This window comes from Euleptes europaea, chromosome 9 (genome assembly GCF_029931775.1).
Source record: "Euleptes europaea isolate rEulEur1 chromosome 9, rEulEur1.hap1, whole genome shotgun sequence".
Taxonomy (NCBI): Eukaryota; Metazoa; Chordata; class Lepidosauria; order Squamata; family Sphaerodactylidae; genus Euleptes; species Euleptes europaea.
Window position 1 is genome coordinate 841,798 of NC_079320.1, and position 25,380 is coordinate 867,177.

At 50.5% G+C, this 25,380-nt stretch overlaps 1 protein-coding gene across 2 annotated transcripts in view; it reads left to right on the plus strand.

Annotated features, from left to right (window-relative positions):
- SFXN5 (sideroflexin 5) overlaps positions 1-25,380 on the plus strand; it is a 90,567-nt gene that overhangs the window by 50,258 nt on the left and 14,929 nt on the right. For both annotated transcript variants that reach the window (XM_056855412.1, XM_056855413.1), the window contains 4 exons: positions 869-959; positions 3,367-3,482; positions 7,781-7,866; positions 17,210-17,327. In XM_056855412.1, coding sequence (XP_056711390.1) covers positions 869-959; positions 3,367-3,482; positions 7,781-7,866; positions 17,210-17,327 — 411 coding nt within the window. The remainder of the gene's footprint in view (positions 1-868; positions 960-3,366; positions 3,483-7,780; positions 7,867-17,209; positions 17,328-25,380) is intronic.

Below are 25,380 nucleotides of genomic sequence, written 5' to 3' on the forward strand. Positions count from 1 at the left end.
TTAGCAAGAGGAACCGGGCGGCCAGCCGCTGCCCTCGGCTCTCTTGGACACTCAGTCCTGGAGAGGGACTCTTGAGTCTTGGTGGCAGAGGCTGGGCAGGCTCTCCTTCTGCCCCTTCCTGTGTGGCTCCAGGAAGAAGGCTGGGAGGGGCTGTGGCTCAGTGGTAGAGCATCTGCTTGGCATGCAGAAGGTCCCAGGTTCAATCCCCAGTGGCATCTCCAGTTAAAGGGACTAGGCAAGTAGGTGATATGAAAGACCTCCACCTGAGACCCTGGAGAGCTGCTGCCGGTCTGAGTAGACACTACTGACTTTGATGGACTGGTGGCCTGAGTCAGTATCTTTAGGAGGCAGCTGGAGACCATTTTATTTAGGACTGTGTTTGGTTAAGTTTAGTAGCAATCTGGAATTGGGATGTTAAATTTTGGTCTTTTATCACGATGGGTAGCTGTGTTAGTCTGTCACTAGCAGTAGAAAAGAGCAAGAGTCCCGGAGCACCTTAAAGACTAACGAAATTTCTATCAGGGCAGGAGCTTTCGTGACCTACAGCTCACTTCTTCACTTCTTGGTCTTTTATGTGTTCTTATAGTCATCGTTATATATATATATATTGTTTTTATTGTGTTTTTATAATTGTTGGTTTATTTAGATTTTAAGCTGCCTTGAGTGGCTAATAAACATTTTAAAGAAATAAATCAAATAAAGGAAGGCCTGTCGGAGGTTCTGTTTTACAGGCTCCTTCCCCCCCCCCCCCCAGTTAAAGCAGCACATTCTGGGCACAGGGGGTGCTCACAGTGCAGGGGGACAGCAAGAGATTCTGGCCGCTGCGACTCACCAGGACTCAACTCCCCTCTGCCGCTTCTTCCTGCAGGTGGGCCTTAATGTTCTGATCCAGAGAGCGAACCAGTTCACGCCGGCCACGCGGCTCCTCATCCAGAGGTTTGTGCCATTCCCTGCTGTAGGTAAGAGAGTGAGCATTTCTCTCCGCACTTGTGCCGGCAGTGGTGCTGCACTGATTCAAGCTTTGTCATCTTTACCACGTGATTTAATACTCCTTTCAAGTTTCACGAGCGGGTTATTTAAATAGCAGCAGACGCAGCTCCAGAAAAAAGGGAGGAGCAATCCCCCCCAAAGCCTAAAAGTCTGTTGCTTTGGTTTGCTGATGTTTGCCCTTTGGATCCCACCCTCAGTGGGGCTGTAAGTTTAACCCATCCACCAAATAATCCAAAAATAAAATTGGAAACGTGTGTTTGTGTGTGTGTGTGTGTGCGCCCACAATCCTATCCCACCCAAACCTCTGCTACTGATTATTGTAGCTCATGATGCTTCAGAGGAAGAGGACAGAGAATCCAGAGTGTGCACGCAAACTGGAAACTACTACACCTCCCTGAACCTTTGGGGCGGGGGGGGGGGCAGAACACGGACTCCTTGATCTGTTGGCCTATTAATCATTCCTGTCTGTTGAAACTTCCTGTGATCACGAAGTCCTGACCAGTGCTCTGGGTATCTCTGGATCTGAAGGAAGACTCTCCCAGCCTTCCACTCAGCCACAGTTCAGAGGTCAGCAGCCCAAATAATATCATGTTTCAATAGCTGGGGCTCAGGCCCAACCTCAGCAAACCGTAGCAGGGTAGGGAGGAAGATCTCTCTCCCAGGTTGTTCTGTTCTCCTGCCAAGGTGTTAAGAGGATGAGGTTAAGCTGGTGTCAGGATTGATTGAGAGCCCGTAATTAATTTGTTCAGCTCTTAATTAATTCTCTCATTCTTCTTTTATTTGTGTACCGTCATGCTTAATTGTATGCCAGGACTCTGGCTAATTGCTGCTTTGTTGTCTGGAGGGCTGGCATCTATTGGATCAGAGTCCTGGGCAAACCATTCAATTAAAGATCAGCTCTATAGATTTGCTGGAAACCACCATCTGCCGGAACGGGCTAAGCACGGCTGTGTCAGGACGAGATTTTGATGCTCCTTGGCCCAGGCGTATTTCTCACCACTGTGTGGCAGCCATTGCCGCACCTGCCCTGGGCCCAGGATGTCAGCGGAGACAAAACATCAGCCTGGAAGAAGTTCTGGCCCTTGGCTCGTTCTGAGGGACCATTGACCCTCCATGGAAGGAATGAGCGTAGAGGAAAAGCAGGAATGAGGAGGGGGATCTGACCTGTGAAACCCATGTGGATTTTTAAGTGTGTCATCCTAGTCTTTGTGTGGCACATTCCCTGGATGTGGTTCCCAGGAACGTTCTTCACGCAGAGCGTAAACTTGAAAAATTCACTGCCACCAGATGCAGTGATGGACATGAGTTTAGGTAGTTTGAAAGAGGGCTAGACATGTTCATGGAGGAAGAGGAGGAGGAGGAGGAGAGGCCTATCAGACCTGACAGAGAAAGGACATGTTACATATTGTTAGAAGTTCAGCAATTTCCCATTTGAGTTCTTGAAGAACTCTAGGATGAATACCGTCTGGTCCCTGTGAGTTGTTAGTTTGCAGTTTGTCTAGATGTTCTAGGACCTCCTGCCTTGTTACCACTATTTGCCCAATTCCTCATTCTCCCCTCCCCAAAACCTCTGTTCAGAAGAAGGAATCTACCCTATATCTTATTGTTCCTTTACTCCCATTGTCATCCAGTGGTCCAACCGCTGCCCTAGCTGGTTTCCTACTCATAATGTACTTAAAGAATTTCTTATTGTTGGTCTTCATATGTTTAGTGATATGTCCCTCAAAATCTTTTTTGCATTTCTTTGCTTGCATTTCCTTTGTGCAAGTTTGTGTTTGCTTTTGTATGTCTTGTTTGGGCGATCCTTCCAGTTTCGGAAGGAAGCCTTTACTAGTCATGATGCACATCCATTTTCTCCAAGATCAGAGGAGCATGCCTATTCTGTGAGGTGCTGTGGGACACCGGCAGGATAATGCTGCTGCTGTTGTCTTTTGTTGTCTTCCTAGGGGCACCTGGTTGGCCACTGTATGAACAGACTGCTGGACTTGATGGGCCTGGGTCTGATCCAGCAGGCTTTCCTTATGTTCTTGAAAAAAACAATCACCGCAACCAGTAGCAGAGGATCAATCTGTCAGTCATATTTCAGATCCTTTAAGGCCCAAGAAAACCAAGCTTTCTACACATCTGATGCTTAAAGACTGTGAACCTTGGCCGCCACTGAATATAAGTGGACAGAGAACCTCCTGGTAGCCTTAGGCTGGGAGGAGGCATGGGAAAGCCCCCCACTAAATACTATTTGGCTGAAGCAAGAGCTTCAGGGATTGTGAGCCAAAACAATTCCAGTGTTACCACCAAGCTATCCACAGATGGGCATATCTGATGCAGTTCTGCTGGCCTCCCAGCTGCCATCCTGACCTGCTATGTTTTCTCCTACAGCTAGTGCCAATATCTGCAACGTGGTCCTGATGAGGCATGCAGAACTGGAGGAAGGAATCAACGTCCTGGACAGCAACGGGAATGTTGTTGGGTCTTCCAGAATCGCTGCCAAACATGTACGTGGCTGTGGGTTTCCTCTGTCTCCCAAGGCACCGTGGGGTCTTTGTTGCATGGATTGTCCATGTGGCATTCCTAGGCCACAAGGGAAACGGCGACTGATGCCTGTGTGACTAGCCCACGGGGTGGCCCTGGCCTAAAGAGACTCTCAGTCTCTTTAGGAATGCTTGTCTTTCTAAAAGTGACCTCTCGGCTCACCAGGCTGCCCCTGTGGGACAGAAGGCATGGGTGCGCACTCTGCACGCTGAACTCCAAGCTCTGGCGGCAGGAGACTCGGGGTCAAGGCTGCTGACCTGGAGAAGCTGAGAGAGGCAGAGAGGGATGCTGAGGAGGTTTTTGAAGCCACCCAGTTCCTTTGGTGTCAGGGCCTCTATTGTCGTGATGGGCTATCTAAATACGACAGTGAGGTCTGAAATGATGGGGTGGGGGAGATCTTGGAGCAGTAATAGACAGCTCAGTGAAAATATAGCATCACAGTGGTGAAAAAGGCAAATTTTATTTTATTTTATTTACTTCATTTATAGCCCACCTTTCTCACTGAGACCCAAGGCAGATTACAGAATATATAAAGCAGACAGCAGAAAACTCCAATTAACAGTGCAGCAGAAGGATAAATGTTACAGAATTGGACAAGAGTGGAAACAAACATTTAAAAACTGTTTAAGGTGTGAAATACTATAACACAGGGAGTGGGCAACAAAGTTAGGGAAAACCAGTGCAGTAAAAGGAAGGCGGTCCATACAAGGAATATTGCAAGACTACAATCCCTTATAAAAGTGACCTCCTGTGCTGTTCCATTATGCTACAGTTTTCATCTCTGTGCAAAAATGGCCTCCTGAAGATTTCTGCTCTGCACATTCTGCAAAATGGTAGTCGTGCGGGGGGCTTTCTGGGCCACCTCAGGCGGGCCGTTCTATGCAGTGGGGGTTACCACAGAGAACGCGTGTGAGTGGGCAGCCGCCAACCATACCCGTTTGCAGAGTGGCGCCTTCAGAAGGCTTGGCTTGGGTGAGCAAGGCTCTCAGAGTAGGGCATAGCGGGTATGACGCGCGCAGCTGAGCTGGAATGCAGGAGTATACCTGGCAGCAATTCAGTCCACACCAGGACAGCTTTATACAATTTATTTACAATATTTACAGTCAGGATACAGTTCTCTCCACCAAACTGCTCTGCCAAACATCTGTTTTCTCTCCACCACACTTCTGTACATATATCATGGACTTATATACATTTACATCCATACAATTGACCAATCATATACAATTGCTGTGTCATGGTGAGTCATTCTGGAAATTCCCTTCTCAGGCTGCTCACGCCACCTAAACCGGTTCTGGCTGGCTTAGACATATGGCACTAGCTGTCACTTTAGATCAGTCTATGTCCAAACTGTTGACTAGCTACACATTACATATGTTGTCAGGGTATGGGTCCCCTGGGGAAGCTCGTGCATGTGGCCATTCACCCATTCACCCCCCAATCCTGGCCTCCTGGGGGCCCTGAGCCTTTGTGTTCACAGGTTGCAGATTACTGCGGCATTTCCCCATAAAATAAGACAACCATGGTTTTAAAAGGGTTGACTTTTATTAAATGCAAATGGAAAGATTGAAGGCAAGGCAGAAAGGAAATTTGAAAGGCAGTTGGCGGCCAGAGCATTGGTAAGTCATAATATAACACTATAAATATCTATTTTGGCAAGTCGTTATCAAACAATTACTAAAATCTTTGGTTGAGGTGCCCAGTTATGTCTCATTAAGAGCTATTTCATGAGAGAGCTGTGTGGATGCAGGCCTGTCTCCAAAGAATGCAAGAGACGGAAGGCCAGATGGGGGTGGGGGGAGAAGGCCAGAGAACACCAGGAGGGGGAGGGATCTGACAGGGAGAGTTTTTTTGGAGAGCTGGACAAAAAGGAGGGGCTGACAGGAAGCAGAGACCCATGGGGGGGGCCGTTTGAAGAGGGATGCTGGGAAGCTCCACAGCAGGTACCAGAACCAGTGTCAGAGCAACAGGGGCAAAGAATGCAGGGACCACCATGGGCCGTAGTGAAAGAAAGAGAGAGAGAGAGAGTTTGAAAAAGACAGGTTACATCATAGCTACCTGTCTTGAAGAAGTCATGTTGTCTCCTTAGTAGCAGAGGGAGGATAAGATTGAAAAAGCCTGACGAGTTTTGTGGCTACAATCGAAACTCTTATACACTTAATTCTCTGTTTGTTTTTGGGGTGGAGCGGGGTGTCCTGTGATAGTGGATTCAAATTAAATTATTTACTAGTGTCAGGAATCAAGAAACTTCCTTTCCTAATGTTTGTGGCAGAAGGCTCACCGTTGACAGAAGATTTGTCTTGATATTGGAATTAAATAAAACATTATGACTAAACATTTGTTTACATATATGTTGGGATTCAGGAGATGACTTTTTGCCTGTGTACTTAACTCAGAAAGGAGACCAGTTTGCACTCTTCAAGGTATTAGACATTGTCATAAGAATCAGAGAAGATTTGAAGGGATTTTTGTCGGGCCATTTTTATATGGTGGAATCTGAAATAATCCCAGTGAGTCGGGTTTGTTTGCTTTTCAGAAGTAACTTTATTGCCAAGGCGTACCCATAAACCTCCTTTTGCATTTTAATGAATTTTGGCAGCTATTTCCCCTGGGCCTGGTCATGCGGCTTCTTCCCCTGGCATTTTGGCCTCTCTTCTCTGGGTCAAACAGCGAGTGGGCAGCTGCCTTTAGCTGCCCTCTTTTCTGTGTCCTGGGGTGGGTGTAGTGGTGCTGGTGGTCTCCCATCCAAGAACTAACCAGGGCCGGCTCTGCTTAGCTTCCAAGCTCTGAAAAGATCGGGCTAGCCTGGGCCACCAGATCTCCGCTCTGCCCTGTTGTGCGGTACTTCTAGCGTAGCACCCTTTGCATTCGTTCCCCACCCCCACCAAGGCTTCCTGCCCAGCAGGCGTTGTCTGTCACACCTGCTTGTTTGGTCAGCAAAGAGAGTCCCGTGTGGGTAGCTCGCCAGGGATTCCACCACAGCCCTGCCTCCCGTTACACGCCATGCCTTCCCTGCACTTCTGCTGTGCTTTGGGAGTGGCAAGTGGGCGTCTGCGCGGTCTGTGCCTAGAGGCTAGCTCTGTCGGGGGTTATCAGGGTCTGTCCGCATCGGCTTGTGGGTCAGGCCCCTTCCGAGTCAAGGACTGTTCCCCCCTCTGGAACTCCCTCTGGTGGACACGTGCAGCTATGGAGGCAAGTTAGGACTGCAGCTGCAAAAGCCTGAAGTCTCTGATGTGGAAGTGAAGAACTGCAGGACTTTTTCATCTCTCTCCTTGCTGGCATCCAGGAGCAACTGTCAGCTGTGCATTTAGGGAGCCAGCGTGGTGTAGTGGTTAAGAGCGATGGTTTGGAGCGGTGGAATCTGATCTGGAGAACTGGGTTTGATTCCCCACTCCTCCACGTGAGTGGCGGACGCTAATCTGGTAAACTGGGTTGGTTTCCCCCACTCCTCCACATGAAGCCAGCTGGGTGGCCTTGGGCTAGTCACAGCTCTCCTAGAGCTATCTCAGCCCCACCTACCTCACAGGGTGTCTGTTGTGGGGAGGGGAAAGGGAAGGTGATTGTAGGCCGGTTGGATTCTTCCTTAAGTGGGAGAGAAATTCAGCATATAAAAACCAACTCCTCTTCTTCAGTAGGCAATAGAGCTGGTCTCTGGAGAGACCAGGTCTACTGCCTTTTAAAAAAAAAGGGCAGTTGACCTGGTCGCCAGTGTTTGAAGCCGTGTCTACCGCCCACTGGAAATAGTGGGCAGTACTCCTGGCCCCCTGGTCTACCACCCCCTGTTTTCAGCTCCCCCCAGCTATGTTCAAGGGCATAGAGCCCCTTGGAAGTTGACAAGGCCGTTCTTTTCAATGGGTGGCAGACCAGGTCAGGTGGTACAAAATGATTTCCTTCCATATAGCACTGAAGAGGTGAGCTCTGACTCGGGAAAGCTCATGCCAGAATAAACATTGTTAGTCTTTAAGGTGCCCCCACCGGACTTAAGTTTTATTTTGCTGCAATAGATGAACACGGCTGGCTCTCTGGAATTCTTATAGAGTGGGAACCCTGGGCAGATCTGTGGCCCCAGACAATTACAGTTCCTATAAACACCGGAAGAGGGGACCGCCTTCCTCTCCCTGCCGTGCCCAGTGCAATTCAGGAAGGGCCAAATGGTGTCCCCCTTACAAACAGTGATCCTGGAAAGACGATAGCAGAGACCCATGCTAGCAGCAGGTCAACTAAGCTGTTGACATGTGACGAAGGGTCTTCTTTTCCTCAGGCACTGTTAGAGACAGCCCTAACCAGAGTGGTCCTGCCGATGCCCATCCTGGTTCTACCTCCAATCATCGTCTCTCTGCTGGAAAAGTAAGTGTTGAGCAGCTGCTCTTTGGGGAGGGAGGGAGGGAGGGAGGAGCTTTCTGTGAGCACGGCCATAGTGTGATCCTTAACAGCAGCAAAATATATTCAGGTTATAAACCCCACATAAGACACCCCCTAATAACTTATTTTCAGCTAGGTGTCCCTTGAAATTAGGCGTAGCAAAAGTGAGCCTGGGGTTTGAGAATATCCATCCACCCATCTAGGCCAATTATTCTGTGCCTCTGCTCTGGGCAGTCTTAATGCCTATCTGTCTGTCAACCGCATTTTTAGAACATGTCTGTGCTTCAGATATGGAAAAGGAAGTGGGGGGCAGTGCACAGTGCTTCTGCTTCACCTTTCCTCACAAGGAAGCCCACCTCTGGGTCTGGGGATGGGTGAGGGAGTCAGAAGAGACCAAAGAGAGCCCTACCGTGCACAGACCACCAGCCATGGATGGGATTTGCTCACATGAAGCTACCTTATACTGAATCAGACCCTTGGTCCATCAGAGTCAGTATTGTCTACTCAGACCGGCAGCGGCTCTCCAGGGTCTCAGGCAGGGGTCTTTCACATCCCCTACTTGCCTAGTCCCTTTAACTGGAGGTGCCGGGGACTGAACCTGGGACCTTCTGCATGCCAAGCAGATGCTCAACCATTGAGCCACAGCTCCCGCCGGGGTGGTGGCTGTGGCTTCTGTGTCTTAAAAAGGGCCTGTCTGTGGGCAGCTCTTGACTGTGCTGGCTGAATGGAGGTTTAGGGCAAGATGCCCCTGCATGCCTGCTTGGGGGCTTCCAGAAAGTCTCTGGCTGACCACTGTGGGCACAGGAGACTGGGCCAGCTGGCTGCTGCTCAGGTTCAGCAGGGCTCTCGGGATGCTTTGCAGCTTGCTGTCCAGCCAGGCAGCCAGCCGAGGAAATCGGCAGGCTCTGTTTGCGTTATTGACACTCAGGGCAAGAGGTTCCTTTGTTTCAAAGTGTAAATAAATGGTAATTGCAAGTAGTTCTTTTAATGAATATCCTTCCAAAATGAATCTTCTTAATTGATTGACTGGTAGAAATGTGAAATTGGCAGAAGTGACCATCCAAAACAAGGAATGAGATCAGACTGCACTAGCTAGTCTGGGAGGCTGCCCGCTCCCTACTAAAGTTCCAGAGTCGGCAAGAAAAGTGCGTTGTGGAAATGTTCCAAAGCCGTTTCACCTTTTGAAGGGCTGGGGCCTCGCATGCATTCAACCCCCCTTCCAGCTGTGAGCTGAAATGAAGCCCTGCAAAGCTCTGGACCCGCCCCCCGCCTGTGAAGTGCGCAGACTCCTGGCAGGCCAGGAGTATCCAGCGGTTTGTTGCTCAGTGGCAGAGCATCCAGTTGAATGGATCCGGTAGAAGGTGATGCGAAAGAGCTCCGCCTGAGACCCTGGAGAGCTGCTGCCAGCCTAACTAGACCATACTGATATTGATGGACTGATTTGCTAAAAGGCAGGTGTGTTCATAAGATTGGCTCAATGGCAGAGCATCTGCTTGGCATGCAGAAGGTCCCAGGTTCAATCCCCAGCATCTCCAGTTAAAAAGGACCAGATGAAAGACCTCCACCTGAGACCCTGGAGAGCCGCTGCCAGTCTGAGTGGACAAGACTGACCTTGATGGACCCAGGAGGGTCTGATTCAGGCGAAGGCAGCTTCCTGTGTACATATCACTACAGGTCCTCGGTGGCTGTCATCTCCTAGCAATGGCGGAGGCATCTCAAGAGTCTCTCCATGGTGATCTGCTTGGTGGCAAGTGGTAGATGGATCCGTGCTGGGGTCTGGGCCTTTGGCTTCTCTTGGCCCTCCGTGGCCTCTCTCCATCGGCATGCTTTCACTTCCCCAGGTGCTTTGCTCATCCTTCTTGCGTTTCCTCAGTTTCCTGGGCGTTCCTCTCCTCTCTCTTGCATGACATTTGAGCTCGAGGAGACCCTCCGGTGCTCTCCAGGCAGCCCATCGCTGCCTCACATGGTTGGGTTCTAACATTCAGAGGAAGCAACCAGCCCAGGGAAGTCGCTTCTATTTTGAGCCGCCTGCTCAGGACATGGAAAATTTCCCAGTTGTCTTGCGATGCATAAATCATATGACTCCCATCTTCGAGCCCCAACCACAAATAGTTATGTATTTATTAAAACATTTATATCCTGCCATTCTTCGTGGTGCAGCGCCCACCACCCGGCAGGTGCAGGGCAGGAAAGGAGACAGCCGGGCGAGGCCCTTGTCTGACACGTCATTGGAGGCAGCTCCAGGCACCATTTGTGGATCGCCAGCCTCCTATGAAGTGTGGATACAGGGTAGGCCAAAGCACACTCTGTGGGCTGCAGGTGACCCCAGACACGTTTTGTGCTACTCTCTGGCTTATCTTCACATGGGGCTGGGTGGGGTTGGGGGAGGGATTCCCAATGTTAAATTTCAAAGAAAACTGAATTTCTGGCCGTGATGATTAAAGCAGTAGGTTTTAATAATGTGATGGTGAAATTACTTAGGGGTTTGGTGTCATTTTCCAAGCTGCAACATTTTTTGTGGTAGAGTTAGGCTGCTCACATCTGAATGTAACTATTTTAGTGATCTAAAATATGCCTGTATTTGTGCAAATTGTCATTCTGATTTGGTCCTAGGGTCGGGTACCTGAAGTAGCCACCTTGGTAAATCTAAGCAGGCCTGGGACGAGTCAGTGCCTCGCTGAGAGACATCCAGGAATCTCCCCCCTCCCCAGTTAGGGTTGCCAGCCTCCAGGTGGGGTCTGGAGATCTCCTGGAATTACAGCTGATCGCCAGGTGGTAGAGATCTGTGAAATGGCTGCTCTCTGGCATTAGACCCCACTGAGGTCCCTCCCCACGCTCCACCCCCATATCTCCAGGAATTTCCCCACCCAGAGTTGGCAACCCTATCCTCAGTGCACCTCCTGGACTTCCATGATGGAAGAATAAAATCATAGAGTTGGAAGGGACCAGCAGGGTCATCTAGTCCAACCCCCTGCACAATGGAGGAAACTCACAACTGCCTCCCCCACATACGCTCCCAGTGACCCCTACTCCATGCCCAGAAGATGGCCAAGATGCCTTCCCTCTCATGATCTGTCTAAGGTCACAGGATCAGCATTGCTGACAGATGGCCATCTGGCTTCTGCTTAAAAACCTCCAGGGAAGAAGCGCCCACCACCTCCCAAGGAAGTCTGTTCCACTGAGGAACCGTTCTCACTGTTAGAAAATCCTTCCTGATGTCTAAGAAGAAAGGCAGCCATGGACCTGGAGATTAATCTAGATTTCCAGGGTTGCACTCTGAGCTGAGCCTTGAGGAGCCCCTTTCCCTCCCAGCCGCTCCTCAGTGCTACCTTTCCCATCTAGCTTAGACCCCTGTGCCATTTCTGCCTTCTCCATCGCCTCCCCTAACATGTGGCTCGCACTGAAGAGATGTTCTTCAGTGGTGGTCAGCCTCGCAATGGGGGTGGGAGCGTCTCCACTGAGGCAGAGCGGGGCCGGGGCCTTCCGCTAGCCCAGAAGTTTGGTGCCACACACAAGACATCTGCCTGGCGTTTGGTGCCCCTCCCGCCCCGTCGTACTTCCCAGAAACTTGGGAGAAAGGCACCAGTGGCAACACTGTGTAATATAAACGTGACACTTCCCCCTGCCCCGCCCCGAATCTGTCAGTTTGGGAGCCTTCGGTTAACTCCTGTCATATTTAGTTTAGCATCTCACACCTTCTCAGAGGCAAATGCCACTCCGGAGCACGAAACCCGATAACTCCTTTGGAGTTCCGAGAGCAACTTCCATATGGAAGACATTGCAGAACCTCCCAAAAACGCCGTCGGCAGCTGCCACATTATGCAAAATTTGAACCACTAATCAACAACGTGCTGAAAGTTGACTGAAGGTGTATTGGCGAGATCTGCGACGTGCGGAGTCTGCGGAACAGATGCCCCATCGGCAGCACGTGGTCTCTGCATGTCATTTGAAAGAGCCGCACTGCTCAGGCCCACCTGCTCACCTTGCCAGCCCACACCCAGAATCTTCCACGATGGGAGGAAACTCTGCCCCCCCCCCAGCCAGCTAGGGACAGACCCTTTGCAGGGGTGGGGAGACGTGGGAAGAGGGCAACCTAGCAGAGCTTGGCAGAGAGGCACAGCACGGGTGCCAGAGGAGGATGGAAGGAGGTGGAGGAGGGGGACTCCTCCTTTATAGGAGGCTGGATGGGAGGAGGGGGGCCATGGACAGAGGCGGCTGCAGAGGCAGCCTGGGGAGGCCAGCCCGCTCTTGCTGCCTCACTGCCCTGGGTTTCAGCCTTGTCCCTCTCACTCCTGCTGAGAATTATTTTTCCATTTGTCTGCAAATCGCTTTCTGTCGCAGTGGTGCCCAAAGTGATGTGCAAACCCCATGGCTTCTTCTTGGCACAAACATCCTCTTTTCTGTGGCTCAGTGGTAGAGCATCTGCTTGGCATGCAGAAGGTTCAGTCCCTGGCAGCATCTCCAGTTAAAGGGACCAGGCGAGTAGGTGACGTGAAAGACCTCCGCCTGAGACCCTGGAGAGCCGCTGCCGGTCTGAGTAGACAACACCGACTTTGATGGACCAAGGGTCTGGTTCAGTAGAAGGCAGCTTCATGTGTTCCTAGTGGCCGGCACCCGGTTGTGCTTCTCTCTTCTTTCTAAAAGCTGACACAGCCTCTCCCACCAAATGTGCCCACTCCATTGTGTTCATGCAGTTTCCTAGGAAAAGGGGGCGGGGGGGGGGGAAGCTTTCTGCAGGCTTTCCTGAAAGTGAAAAGGCACCAGGCAGGATTAGGCCCTGCAAAGGGCCCAGGAGGTCCGGGTGGTGGGGGTCAAGCGGAGCAGCCCTTCCAGCGCTGCCCACAAGGGCTTCTGGGCTCTGCTTGACTGGCGACTGGCTGCTGCTGCCCTCTGGCAACTTGCCTTGTAAGCAACAGACCGACCCACCCCAGAAAGAACTACAGCGCTGGATTATTCTTTTCACAACAGTAGAAGAAAGGGACCCTCAAGAAGAGGGACAGGGCTGGACCTCTGACCGCCCCACTCATGGAGAGGGGAGTTCCTTTTCAAATGGGGTATGTGAGTTTCGGTGCAAGTTCGAGTCCGGCTGCACCTTAATGACCAACCAGATTTCCGGGTATAAGCACATGAGAGTCAGAGCGTCCTCATCAGATAGGAAGCTTTTGTGCGAGTGTTTTACACGAGAGCCAGGATGGGGGCCAGAGGGCACAGGGGGCCCAGTGGCGGGCAGGTGCTGCCAGAGCCTGCCTGGCTGGCTGGCTGGCTGATGAGAAGGGGGTGGAAACCTAAAGCTCAGGGTGAGGGCTGGCAGGGCTGTTGGGGATGCTGCTGCTGTTGATGTGGAGCGCCTTCCTTCATTGTGGCCATCAATTGCTGGCTTCTGCTGGCCCAGATGGATGGCCCACTTCTGCCTCTGAGGTATGGTGCAAACACTGGCCTGGGAGTTCTCCGGGACTGGTACCACCACGGCCCATCTGGCAAGATTAGGCAGGCACTGCCCCTGGGAGGTTGGTCCTCGTTGTGGTTTCCCCACTACAGAATGGCGGTGGCAAAGTGTGGATTCCCAAGCCCTGGTCTGTGTCAAGAGCATGCCGCTTTCCATCAGCTTAGAAGAATGGAAGGAATACACTCCAGGCTCTGCATTATCCCGCAGGCAACAAGTGAGACGGGAGGCCAGTCTCTGGGGGATGCTTTGCAGTTGGCGTGCTATGTTTTGAGAGCAAAGATCTAAAGACAGGGAGTGAACGTCCCTCTCCACTAATTGTGAGTCATTTAGGCTGAACTTTGCAAATGGTAGGATCCGAGTCCCAATTAAGACATTACACTTCATGTGTTAATTAAGGCTTTTTCTTTAAATCAGGCCATAACTCCTCTTAATTAGGAGGCTCTCGCCATTGTAATGTGAACTGGCCTGAGTTTAAAACACCCGTGGCGGAAGTCACACCTGGCAGCGGCACCAGTGAATACTCCAAATTGGTTTTGTTCCCTTGTGGTGGTTGTAAGGAGCCCGGCGGGGGTGTCGTTCAAAGGGTGCTGCCGACAAAGGGGAGCGAAAGGGGCTGGGGAGGGGCCTTTCAGCATGCACCCCAGAAGCTCCAGGGGGCAGGCCAGTTTCTCCCTGCACTGGGGCCCTTTCTGCACGCTGCCGCAGCTCAGCGCCACAAGGTAATGACACCCCTTTAGCTAAACTCGTAGGGTTGCCCACCTCCAGGTGGAACCTGAAGATCTCCCGGAATTACAGCTGTTGGTTAGACAACAGAGGTTATTTCCCCTGCAGAAAATGGCTTCTTTGGAGGTTAGACTCTATGGCATTCCATCCTGCTGAGATCCCTCCCCTCCTCAGACCCCAGCCTCCCTCCCCAGGCCCCACCCCCAAAACCTCCATGTAGTTCCCAACCTGGAGTTGGCAACCCTATAAACTAGCAGGAAGGGGTGGGGTGGAGGCTGAAGAGCTGCTTGGGTTCAGCACAGTCTATCTGTGCCAAAGAGAGAGGGAGAGATCAGGAAGCAGGCAGGGGCAGAGGAGCCCTTGGACTGGTGGGTGGAGGGCACTAGGGAACCAAGCGGCGCACCCCTGGCTCTGGCAGCGCCACAGGGCCTGCTGGGCTTGGCTCGGCCCAGGGCAGTGGGGCAACGTGGGCACCAGCTTGTGCATCTCCTGCTCCCGCGTCAGCTAGCTGGCACAGCAATGCCCGCAAGGCCTCCAGCCCCAGTGCCTCTCAGCTTGTTCCGGGCCCATGTTGATATCCCCGTCTCTCCAGGGCTGCTTTTGTGGCAGCTCAGCACCTGTTCATACGAGCACAGGTTGGCTTGTGGCCGAGGGGCTTCATGGTGGGTGGCGCTGGAAGGTTGAGGTGTAGAGGAGTCATCATGGGGCCCATCCCTGCCAGCAACCCCCTTCCCATTGTGTGAAAAAACAACAACAACCCAGACCCAGAGGAGTGGAGGCCAAAAAGGTTGGGGACCCCCGGCATAAGACATCCAGTGAACAATGCAATAGTGCTGGAATTACAGAATTAGAAAACAAGGTGAACAAGATGGTGTTTGAGATAAAGCTATACTACAAACAGTAAAGAACGTGGATTACACAGTAAAGAAGGTAAACCCAGGTGATACCTACAATAATTATTGCAGTGGACTACAATCCTATCTCATTAGATATATATTACTGAGAATGGTTAGCATGAGTATGCCTGAGAATCTGTTTTTCATGTTCTGTGCGAAATAGCAAGTGTGTATTTTTCTCATTGTTCGGCAATTCAGAGTCTCAGCCTCAGATAGAAAACTCACAAACCAGTGAAAACTAGATCTGCTGTTCCTTGTTAGAGATGATTTAACTTGCTTCTCCAGCAATAGTGCTGGATCCAGTATACACCTATGACTGAACTGTGTCAGCGGGGTGTGTGTGTGTGTCAGCAACCCTCGGTGCCCTGCCCACAAGGAATGACTTAGACCAATCTAAAGCAGATCCCTTAATCGTGCCTTCTGTCTCCAAACACTTCAACAAAACGGCCGTGGTCCAAAGTATTAAAGGCTGCTGGTATTTTCAGTAAGAGCCACAAAGAGGCACAGTCTGCATCTACATTCAGACAGAGATCAATAGAATAGCCTTGGAGAGGAGCAAGAAATTAAAGAGCCAGCGTGGTGTAGTGATTAAGAGCGGTGGTTTGGAGTGGTGGAGTCTGATCTGGAGAACCATGTTTGATTCCCCACTCCTCCTCATGTACAGCGGAGGCCAATCTGGTGAACTGGTTTTGTTTCCCCGCTCCTCCACATGAAGCCAGCTGGGTGACCTTGGGCTAGTCACAGCTCTGTCAGCCCCACCCACCTCACAGGGTATCTGTTGTGGGGAGGGGAAGGGAAGGTGACTGTTAGCTGGTTTGATTCTGCCTTAGGTGGTAGAGAAAGTTGGCATATAAAAACCAACTGCTACTACTACTACTATTCCTCTTCTTCTTCTAACATAATTATATGGCCTTGTATAGATTAGAAGCTGCCTAACTCATTATCAATAGATACAATTTGTTGAGGCCCTGAGGCAGAGAGCATCGGAAAACTTTCTTTCTTTCTTTCTTTCTTTCTTTCTTTCTTTCTTTCTTTCTTTCTTTCTTTCTTTCTTTCTTTCTTTCTTTCTTTCTTTCTTTCTTTCTTTCTTTCTTTCTTTCCTTCTTTCCCTGCCTTCTCCAGCCCAAAGGCCAGGCTCAGGGCAGCTCACAAATACAACAATAAAATCAATAAAAACTCTTAAAATATAATTTAAATACATTTAAAATAGCCCAAATTATTCAATGAACATTCAGTAAACAAGGAGTCATAGACTCCTTGATGGCGCTGAAATCACTTAATAACGGTCTGCAGCATAATAGATGGAACTGACCTCCCCCTAAATAGGGGGAAAGGCTCAACTGTGGGATGGGGGAAAGGACTAAGGAGGCCAGTATTTAAATGGGAGAACCGTCACTGGCCTCAACAATAAAGCCCGGCGGAAGTGGAGATATTACTCAAAGATGGGAGTGTTGGTTGAGGACCAGAATATATTCATAGGTATGAGAAACTTTTCATAGGTATGAGAAACTTTTGAATAGACTTTGTTAAGATAAAAACTAGCAAGAATGAATTAGCAGTGTTAATATATTTTAAGAAGGCATCTCAAATATAGATAACTTTACGTGGTGTTTGAAGTTACGAGATAATGTGCTAGCCAAGCATGGGCACCTTTATCAAGTGGGACAGTTGGTGACTATGAGGAGATGATGTTAAAATCCTATAAATAGGGGAAGCTCAATTGATTGAGACCTTTCTTCTCAGCCGTAGCGCGGTAATTTTTGGGTAAGAAGCTTTTATGGACTCATGTAACAGTTCTGTTTTGATAAAAAAAAAAAGGTTAAAATGGAAGCAGAGATTCTCTAATGGTTTTAACTTGTGTGCTATACCCAGAGCAAACCTCAAGTGTTACCAAGCGGTACCTCTAGCCAGGGGTTGGAAAGCCAACTAGATGCCTAAGGCTTCTTAAGCGCACACTTAGATCTGAATCAGGCCTGAGTCATGCAGAACAAGAGTTCTGCTCAAGGCGAGCTTACCATTAAGCACATTGCAGTTCCTTCTGTCCTGCCCTAAGTAGGGAACAACCCGACATTCTCCATTCTCTGGCCACCTCCTTTCGCCCATAGTTGACTTCACTGTTTGGATGGCTTTGTGTGGCCCCAGAGGCTCGGCAGCCACAATGGCCTCATTTAACTGGTGTGTGTCCCAGCATCTGATGGTTCAGGGAGGGGGGGAGGGGTTCCTCAGCCCTCTTGGCTTAACTAATCCGCCCTTCTTCTTGCAGAACAGCTTTCCTGCGATCCTGCCCGCGGATGGTTCTCCCTGTCCAGAGCCTCGTGTGCCTTGCCGCCTTCAGCCTGGCCCTCCCGTTGGCCATCAGCCTCTTCCCGCAGATGTCTGAGGTTAGTGGTGACCCGTCCCTTTCCAAGCCCTCCCCCCACGGTCATCTTCCGACTGGAATACACTGAATCTGGCAAGGTGGCCCACTTGGCCACGTCATGTGATTGGCCCGGTGGGTGGCGGGGTCTGGGTGGCATGGGGATCAGGCCTGCCCTTTAGTATAAAAGGGGGAGCTGTGGGTTTGTTCTCAGCTGCACTCTCTTGCATGCTGCAGACTTGGGGGTCCTTGCGGAGGAGCCGGTGGTGTGTGTGTGGGGTGGGTGGGCTGGCAACCCCGGCTTCTTCCTTTCTCATCCTGCTCCATCTTGTTGCCTCTCTCAGACCTCTTGTGCTTTGAGTTGCCAGTAGAGCCTCCTGCTCGGTCCAGGGATCTTTCTGGATCTGCCTTGTGAGTTTAGCTGATCAATTGAGTGATCAGAGCTGCATAAAGCAGCACACAATTTCCATGCCTTGGCAGGCAACACCTTCAAAGAGGCTTTCCTTGCATCCTTCATGTGAGAGAATTGTGGAACTCCCTGCCCCAGGATGTGGTGATGGCTGCCAACTTGGAAGGCTTTAAGAGGGGAGTGGACATGTTCATGGAGGAGAGGGGTATTCATGGCTGCTAGTCAAAATGGATACTAGTCATGATGCATACCTATTCTCTCCAGAATCAGAGGAGCAGGCCTGTTCTATGAGGTGCTGTGGAACACAGGCAGGATGGTGGTGCTGCAGTTGTTTTGCTTGTGGGCTTCCTAGAGGCACCTGGTTGGCCACTGTGGGAACAGACTGCTGGACTTGATGGGCCTGGGTGTAATCCAGCATGTTCTTTCTTATGTTCTTATGAGGAGAATGTCTTTCCTACAAGAAGGCCAGTTTCTGCCAGCACTTGGAGTGAAAACCATTATTTTTTTAAAAAAATCTGCTGTTCAATTAATTCTGAGCACCTTTTAGTTAATTAAATGATTTAAATCTAACAGATCTCAGAGATAATGTGCACCAAGCAGCCTGAACACTGAAACAGCATTTTGTAAATGCAGAGCGCTGTTATCTTCACTCTTTATATGTAAAGAGGGTTGTTTGTATGCAGAAGCCCTGGAGCCTAAATGGGGGGTGGGGGTGGTGTTCTGTCCTCTGGGGGGCAGGGTGCTGGTGGAGGGTGCCGAGGGAGCAGGAATCACCTGGGCAACCAGCTTAGTGGAGTTTGGCAACAGGGCTGCCCCCACACACACATACACACACCAGCAGCACCAGGGTCTTGCTCAGGTTTTGTCATGGGCCCTGCCTTGGGAGCTGAGGACTCGAAGGACTCTGAAGCTGAAGTGGAGGAACAGGTTGCCTCTGGGTCCTCAGTACCTCCATTGCAGCCAGTAGCACAGGAGCCTAAAACAACTCAGCAGGAACCACAGCTAGGCAGAGAGATGGAACAAGGGCAGACAGAAGCTACTCTTCCCCCAACCCCTGCAGTGGAAGCTGAGAATGGCAGCCCTCCAAGCTCACCTGAACCTGATAGGCGTATCAGGACTCGGCACCGTGTGGTTCTGCAAGGTAGAAGAAGAAGTGCTCGCTTGGAGAGGCTAAGCAGACAGAGAACTGGTGCGGAGTCATTTCAGGATGAAGCCTAGCCTGGAATTGCACTGACTGATAAAGGCAGTGCAGATGTGCTTTCACTTTGCGGAAGCAACCATGCAGTTTCTCTGTGTTCCCGCTACTGCTCATGATTAATCTCTCCGGCCGTTGACTCCTGCCTGCTTTGACGACGCCTCCGACTTCTGACCTCGGTAAACAGCATAATCTTCGCCACCTGCTCCGAAAGGGGCTAGATACCTCCTACATGTCTGAGGACTGCGGGCACCGCCCGGCCCTTGGTCTATGCCGGCACAGGTTTATAGTTCAGAAGATGAGCAAAGTGCACTTCGTTCTCCATGAGAACCAGCTGGATCAGCTGGCTCCTAGCCGGGCCTGAGGCTGAAGTAGTCCAAGAGGGAAGTAGCCCCCCCCCATTCTGAGGGCTGTTTCCTGGGCCTTGTCCGACAAGGATTCCATGGGGCGTCACCCCGTACAGCGCTGCATCCTCAGGAGCAGCAGTCTTGCTGGGTGGGGGGCAGGAACCTGGTTTGCACGCTGGCACTTCTTCCTCTCAGGGTGACTTCCTGGCAGGCCAGCTGGCTTGGTCTGTCCATTATAGGGTTGCCAACCTCTAGATGGGGCTGGAGATCTCCCAGGATTACAACTTATCTCCAGAGTACTAAGATCAGTTCCCCTGGAGAAAATGGCTGCTTTGGAAAGTGGGCTGTATGGCATTACACCCTGCTGAGGTCCTTCCCCTCCCCAAATCCCACCATCCTCAGGCTCCACCCCTAAATCTCCAGGAATTTCCCAACCTGGAGTTGGCAACGCTCGCCCACTCAGGCTGGGAGAGACCCCAGGGCGGGGGAGGATGCCATTGGGACTGGAAGGCGACTGAATCTCTTGGCCCTGAAGCATGGTCCTGGTATGAGGCCTCCGGACCCAAGGACTTCAAGTATGAGGGGCCCTGGAAGGCAGGAGCAGGGGTCTCCTGAGCGCCCCCCCAGGTCTTCCTTTGAAGCATTTCCCAGACTATCCTGCTCTCCCTCAGATGAGCAGTCTGTTCCAGGTCCAGCCCTGGAAAGCTCCTGTTTGGGACAGGGAAAAGTCACTGATCTGCAGCAGAGACCCTTTCCCTTGCAAGAAAGTCATATATTCTAATAATGAAGTGTGGCCCCATCTGCAGATATCTAAAGCTGTGGACTGGGGACACATAGAAAGAAAACAGACACTTCTGCAAACTTGGGGAATTCCCCAGTTTGCAGAAAAATCTGAAAATGTTTGTAAAAAATACATTGAGGATTAACCCCCCCAAACGAAATCATTGCCTTTGCATGTGCAGACAACACACATACCTCCCCCCCCCCAGGTGCTGGCATCAGTGGCAGCAGTTAAGGTGGTGGGGGTGGGGTGGCCGGGAGCTCACTTCTGGCTCACTTGGAGGCTCATTTTAAAGCATGAAGATGTGGAACAAAAGTCAGTGGCCCTTTTTGCTGCCTGTCTGGTACATTTTTGCCCTGCCCTTTCTCCGAAGAGCTCCGAGTGGCAGCACGACTCCTTCCCCCTTCCTCGTTTTCTCATGGATTGCAGGGAATGGCCTAGGAGCAGCTGGGGGGGAGAAGAAAAGTTGATTTTTATACGCTGACTTTCTCCACCACTTAAGGAAGAATCAAACCGGCTTACAGTCACCTTCCCTTCCCTTCCCCACAACAGACACCCTGTGAGGTAGGTGGGGCTGAGAGCTCTAAGAGAGCTGTGATTAGCCCAAGGTCACCCAGCTGGCTTCATGTGGAGGAGTGGGGAAACAAATCCAGTTCACCAGATTATCATCCGCCGCTCATGTGGAGGAGTGGGGAATTGAACCCCATTCTCCAGATCAGAGTCCATTGCTCCTAACTGCTGCTCTTAACCACTACACCATGCTGGCTTCCACACTGGGGAGAGTGTTGCAGCTGCAGTTCTCTACACTGCCTGATCCATGTAGAGTAGAGTTGCCAGCTTAAGCTGATATCCCCAAGAGGACGACCTTGACAGCCCTTGACAGCTGTAAAAGCTATCCCGTAATAGCCAGGCGGTGCAGGCTCGGGAGCCGCAGGTGGGGCGGTGCGGGTCTGGGGACTATGAGTAGAGGGGAGGAAGGGGGCTTCTTGTCCTTCATGTCTCTCCCGATGCTCCGCCACAACAGCTTTGCTCGTTTGAGCAGGGTCTTCCTCTGGTGCCACCTTGCAAATGGGCAAAATCAACCACTGCCCACACCTGTGCCTTCTCTGTTGTGCCCCCCCCCTTGTGGAATGGCCTGCCTGGGGAGGTCAGGACCCACCCTCCTGGCTTTCCGCAAGCGATGCCAAGCTGAATTATTCAAGAGGGGTTTTGCACAGGAAATAGGGCTGGGCTGTAACAATATGCCTCAGAAAGAAACTTGGGGTTAAGAGTTAGGGACTGTTGATGATACCACTGTCTGTAGCTCGTATTAGCTGTTGCTGTCAGTAGGATCCTACTATGTAATTTTTGCTTTTGTTTAATATGTCGTGTTTCAAAGAATCATAGACTTGGGAGGGGTTATCTAGTCCTGCCCCCACCCAATGCAGGATCAGCCTAGAGCAGGGGTCGGCAAACTCATTAGTCAAAAGAGCCAAATATCAACAGTACAACGATTGAGATTTCTTTTGAGAGCCAAATTTCTTAAACTTAAATAGGTAGGTACACTGTTTATTAACCTAATAAACTTTAATTAAAGTTTTAAGTCTTAATTAAACTATAGGTACACTGAATAAAACTTGATATCATACTTAATAGTGATCTTATTTATTGATAAAAATTAAATTGTAAGTCCCTGCCATTTCCCCCTCCCCGTCTGGAGTCCTCGTCTGGAGGCCTGGTCTACCGCCATAAAAGCCTATTGGCAGACCTGGCCTCCGTCCCATTGGGAGGCCAGCTCTACCTATTGGCTTTCTTGGCAGTCGACCTGGCCTCCGGAGGCCCATAGAAGCCAATTGGTAGACCTGGCCTCTGAAGGGGGACTTTTTCCCCTCCTCGGAGTCCAGGTCTACTGCCAAGAAAGCCAGTGGGTAGACATGGCCTCCCAATGGGACTCAGCCGGAGGCCAGGTCTACCAAAGGAAGCCCACCCCGCCCAACAGCTGATAGGCGGGGGGGGCAGGAACCGCTGAGCTGCCCACCCAGCAATCGCGTGGCTAGAGGGGAGGGGAGGCTTTAGCCTCCCAACCATTGAGGGCAAGGGAAAGGGGGACCCAGCCATTCTCCACGGCGGGGGGCGGGGAGAGACAACGCGCCCGCTCTCTCTCTAAGGCGCGCCTGCTCCGCAGCCCGGCTGCCGGCACGAGCGGGTGCAAGAGCAGGGGCTCCGAACCAAGTTCAGAGAGCCACACTCAACGGGCCAAAGAGCCGCATGCGGCTCGGGAGCCGCAGTTTGCAGACCCCTGGCTTAGAGCATCCCTGACAAGTGCTTGTCCAGCCTCTGCTTAAAGACTGCCAGTGAGGGGGAGCTCAACACCTCCCTAGGCAGCTGATTCCACTGTCGAACAACTCTTACTGTAAAAAAATTTTTCCTAATGTCCAGCCAGTACCTTTCCGCCCACAATTTAAACCCATTATTGTGAGTTCTGTCCTCTGCTGCCAACAGGAACAGCTCCCTGCCCTCCTCCAGGTGACAGCCCTTCAAATACTTACGCTGTGTTTCACATAAGAACATATGAAAGGCCCTGCTGGATCAGACCAAGGCCCATCAAGTCCAGCAGTCTGTTCACACAGTGGCCAACCAGGTGCTTCTAGGAAGCCACAAACAAGACGAGTGCAGCAGCACCATCCTGCCTGTGTTCCACCTCACCCAAAATAATAGGCATGCTCCTCTGATACTAGAGAGAATAGGTATGCAGCATGACTAGTATCCATTCTAACTAATAGCTATGAATACTCCCCTCTTAAAGCCCTCCAAGCTTGTAGCCATCACCACATCCTGGGGCAGGGAGTTCCACAATTTAACTATGCGTTGTGTGAAAAAATACTTCCTTTTATCTGTTTTGAATCTCTCGCCCTCCAGCTTTAGCAGATGACCCCGCGTTCTAGTATTATGGGAGAGGGAGAAAAACTTCTCCCTGTCCACTCTCTCCAAACCATGCATAATTTTATAGACCTCTATCATGTCTCCGCTTAGCCGCCTTCTTTCCAAGCTAAACAGCCCTAAGCGTCCTAACCGCTCCCCATAGGACAGTTGCTCTAGTCCCCTAATCATTTTGGTTGCTCTTTTCTGCACCTTCTCAAGCTCTGTAATGTCCTTTTTTAGGTGTGGTGACCAGAACTGTACACAGTATTCCAAGTGTGGTCTCACCATAGATTTTTACAAGGGCAGTATGATATCAGCAGTTTTATTTTCTATTCCTCGTCTAATTATGACCAGCATAGAATTTGCCTTTTTTACAGCAGCCGCACACTGGGTTGACATCTTCATTGAGCTATCCACTACCACCCCAAGATCCCTTTCTTGGTCTGTCGCTGCCAGCACAGATCCCATCAATATATATGTGAAGTTGGGATTTTTTGCCCCAATATGCATCACTTTACACTTGCTCACATTGAATCTCATTTGCCATTTTAATGCCCATTTTTCCAGTATGCAGAGATCCTTCTGGAGCTCTTCACAGTCCGATTTTGTTTTAACCACCCTAAATAATTTGGTGTCATCTGCAAACTTGGCTACTTCAGTGTTTAACCCCAACTCCAGGTCATTGATGAACAGGTTGAAAAGCTCCGGTCCCAACACAGATCCCTGAGGCACCCCACTGCTCACATCCCGCCATTGTGAGAACTGACCATTGATTCCTATTCTCTGCTTCACCTCTGGTCGGTTTCCAGTCAAAGCCTCTTGCATTATCTAACGGATGTCCCACTTGGCTGATTGTATGGATTTATTCTGCGTAACAATCTGTGGACAGAATTCTGCAAATTCTCTCCCTTGAGCTCTTTAATGTTTGGACTCCTCTGCCTGCTACTTACCAAGCAAAGCCAGAGAGTGTAATAGGAAACCACAAATCATGTTCTTAGTACAGTCTCAGACCACACATTCATAGCAGTAAAGTATATAGGTTTATAGAACTTACAAAGGTTGTAAGGCATAGAGAAGAATAATACTTAGACAGATTTAACACCACCCTACATAGATACATAGACAGACAAACAATAACAAAGGCCTTTGGGTCACTTCCAAAGAGAGAGACAGAGATGGCAACCATTCAAAGGGTTTGTGGTCTCTCCGTGGAAGGACAAAAAAAGGATATTTGCACTGTCCTTTTTATAAGCTGGATCATCAGGAGAGGGTCTCAAATGACCCCTCCCTCTCACATTCTTTAGGAACTGAGTTTTCACAAATCATGACTAAAATTGTTTAGAAATATCTTGTTCCATAATAATTCTTTCAGTGTCCGGGTCTGCTTAACTGATTGTCCATCAGTGTTCCAAAACAATCTCCTTCCTTATCCCTTAAGCGGACAGATAATTTGTTGTCTGTTTTAATGACCTTAGTGTTATAAACATAAATTTGGGGCATCTGATGTGCTGTGGGTGATTAACTGCTAGCAATGCAAATCTCCGGTTACTTTCTAAAGTCAGGAACCCAATGGAAAAGTCAGCTAAAGGGGTGCTTTCTGAAAGCCTTAGCCAGGTTTCGTGTGACTATAGGTTATAATATTAAGGTATGCATGTGGTTATTTTTTTTAACCCAAACTCATTTAATATAAACTAATATATTTAATATGAACTAATGTTCAGTACAAAAATTCTCACGACACAATCCACCTCAAGTCCCAGCGAGAAAGGCATATAAATTACGTCAATAAATGGAGAAGGTGCCTTGCACCTGGCCCGTGGCAGTGGCATTGCCGGGGGCCAGGCGGCTCCACTGCAGGGTGACCCTGGCCTGGCTCTTTTGCCGTCCTTCTCAGCTGCCCCAGGCCTGTGCCAAGTATCTGAAGGGGCTCTGCAGAGCACAGTGCCTGGCTCGCTGGCATAATGCCGGGCGCTGGTCTGGAGCACGAGCTTTGCGGTGTGGCGTTCTCCAGAGAGACGGTGAGCAAAGCCCCCTTCCCCCCCCCCCTGCCTTGGATGCGAGACGAGTCATCTCTGCGGATGGGTGTGCTCCCAACTGAAATTCTGTTCCTTCTGGATCTCCAGGCCAGGGGGGGAAATAACTTTCTCCTGCCAATCTGTTGGAGCCTCCATCTTGCTGGCAGGTGCCGTCAGACAAGCAAAAGGTTAATGAGCCAGTGCGCGGGGTATGGCGACAGCGGCAGAGCTGCCGACGAGGACGACCGTGAACTAGCAGTGACTAATTAGATGCCGCTGAACAGGAGGAGCAAGAGACATCTCCTCTTCACCAACTGTCAATAATTAACAGATCCGGCAAGGCTGAAATGCGTCCACAGTTACCAGGCGGCTTTTGAGTGGGGAATGGGGAAGGCCCCCTAAGGAAAGAGCTGCTCGGAGGTCACCGCAA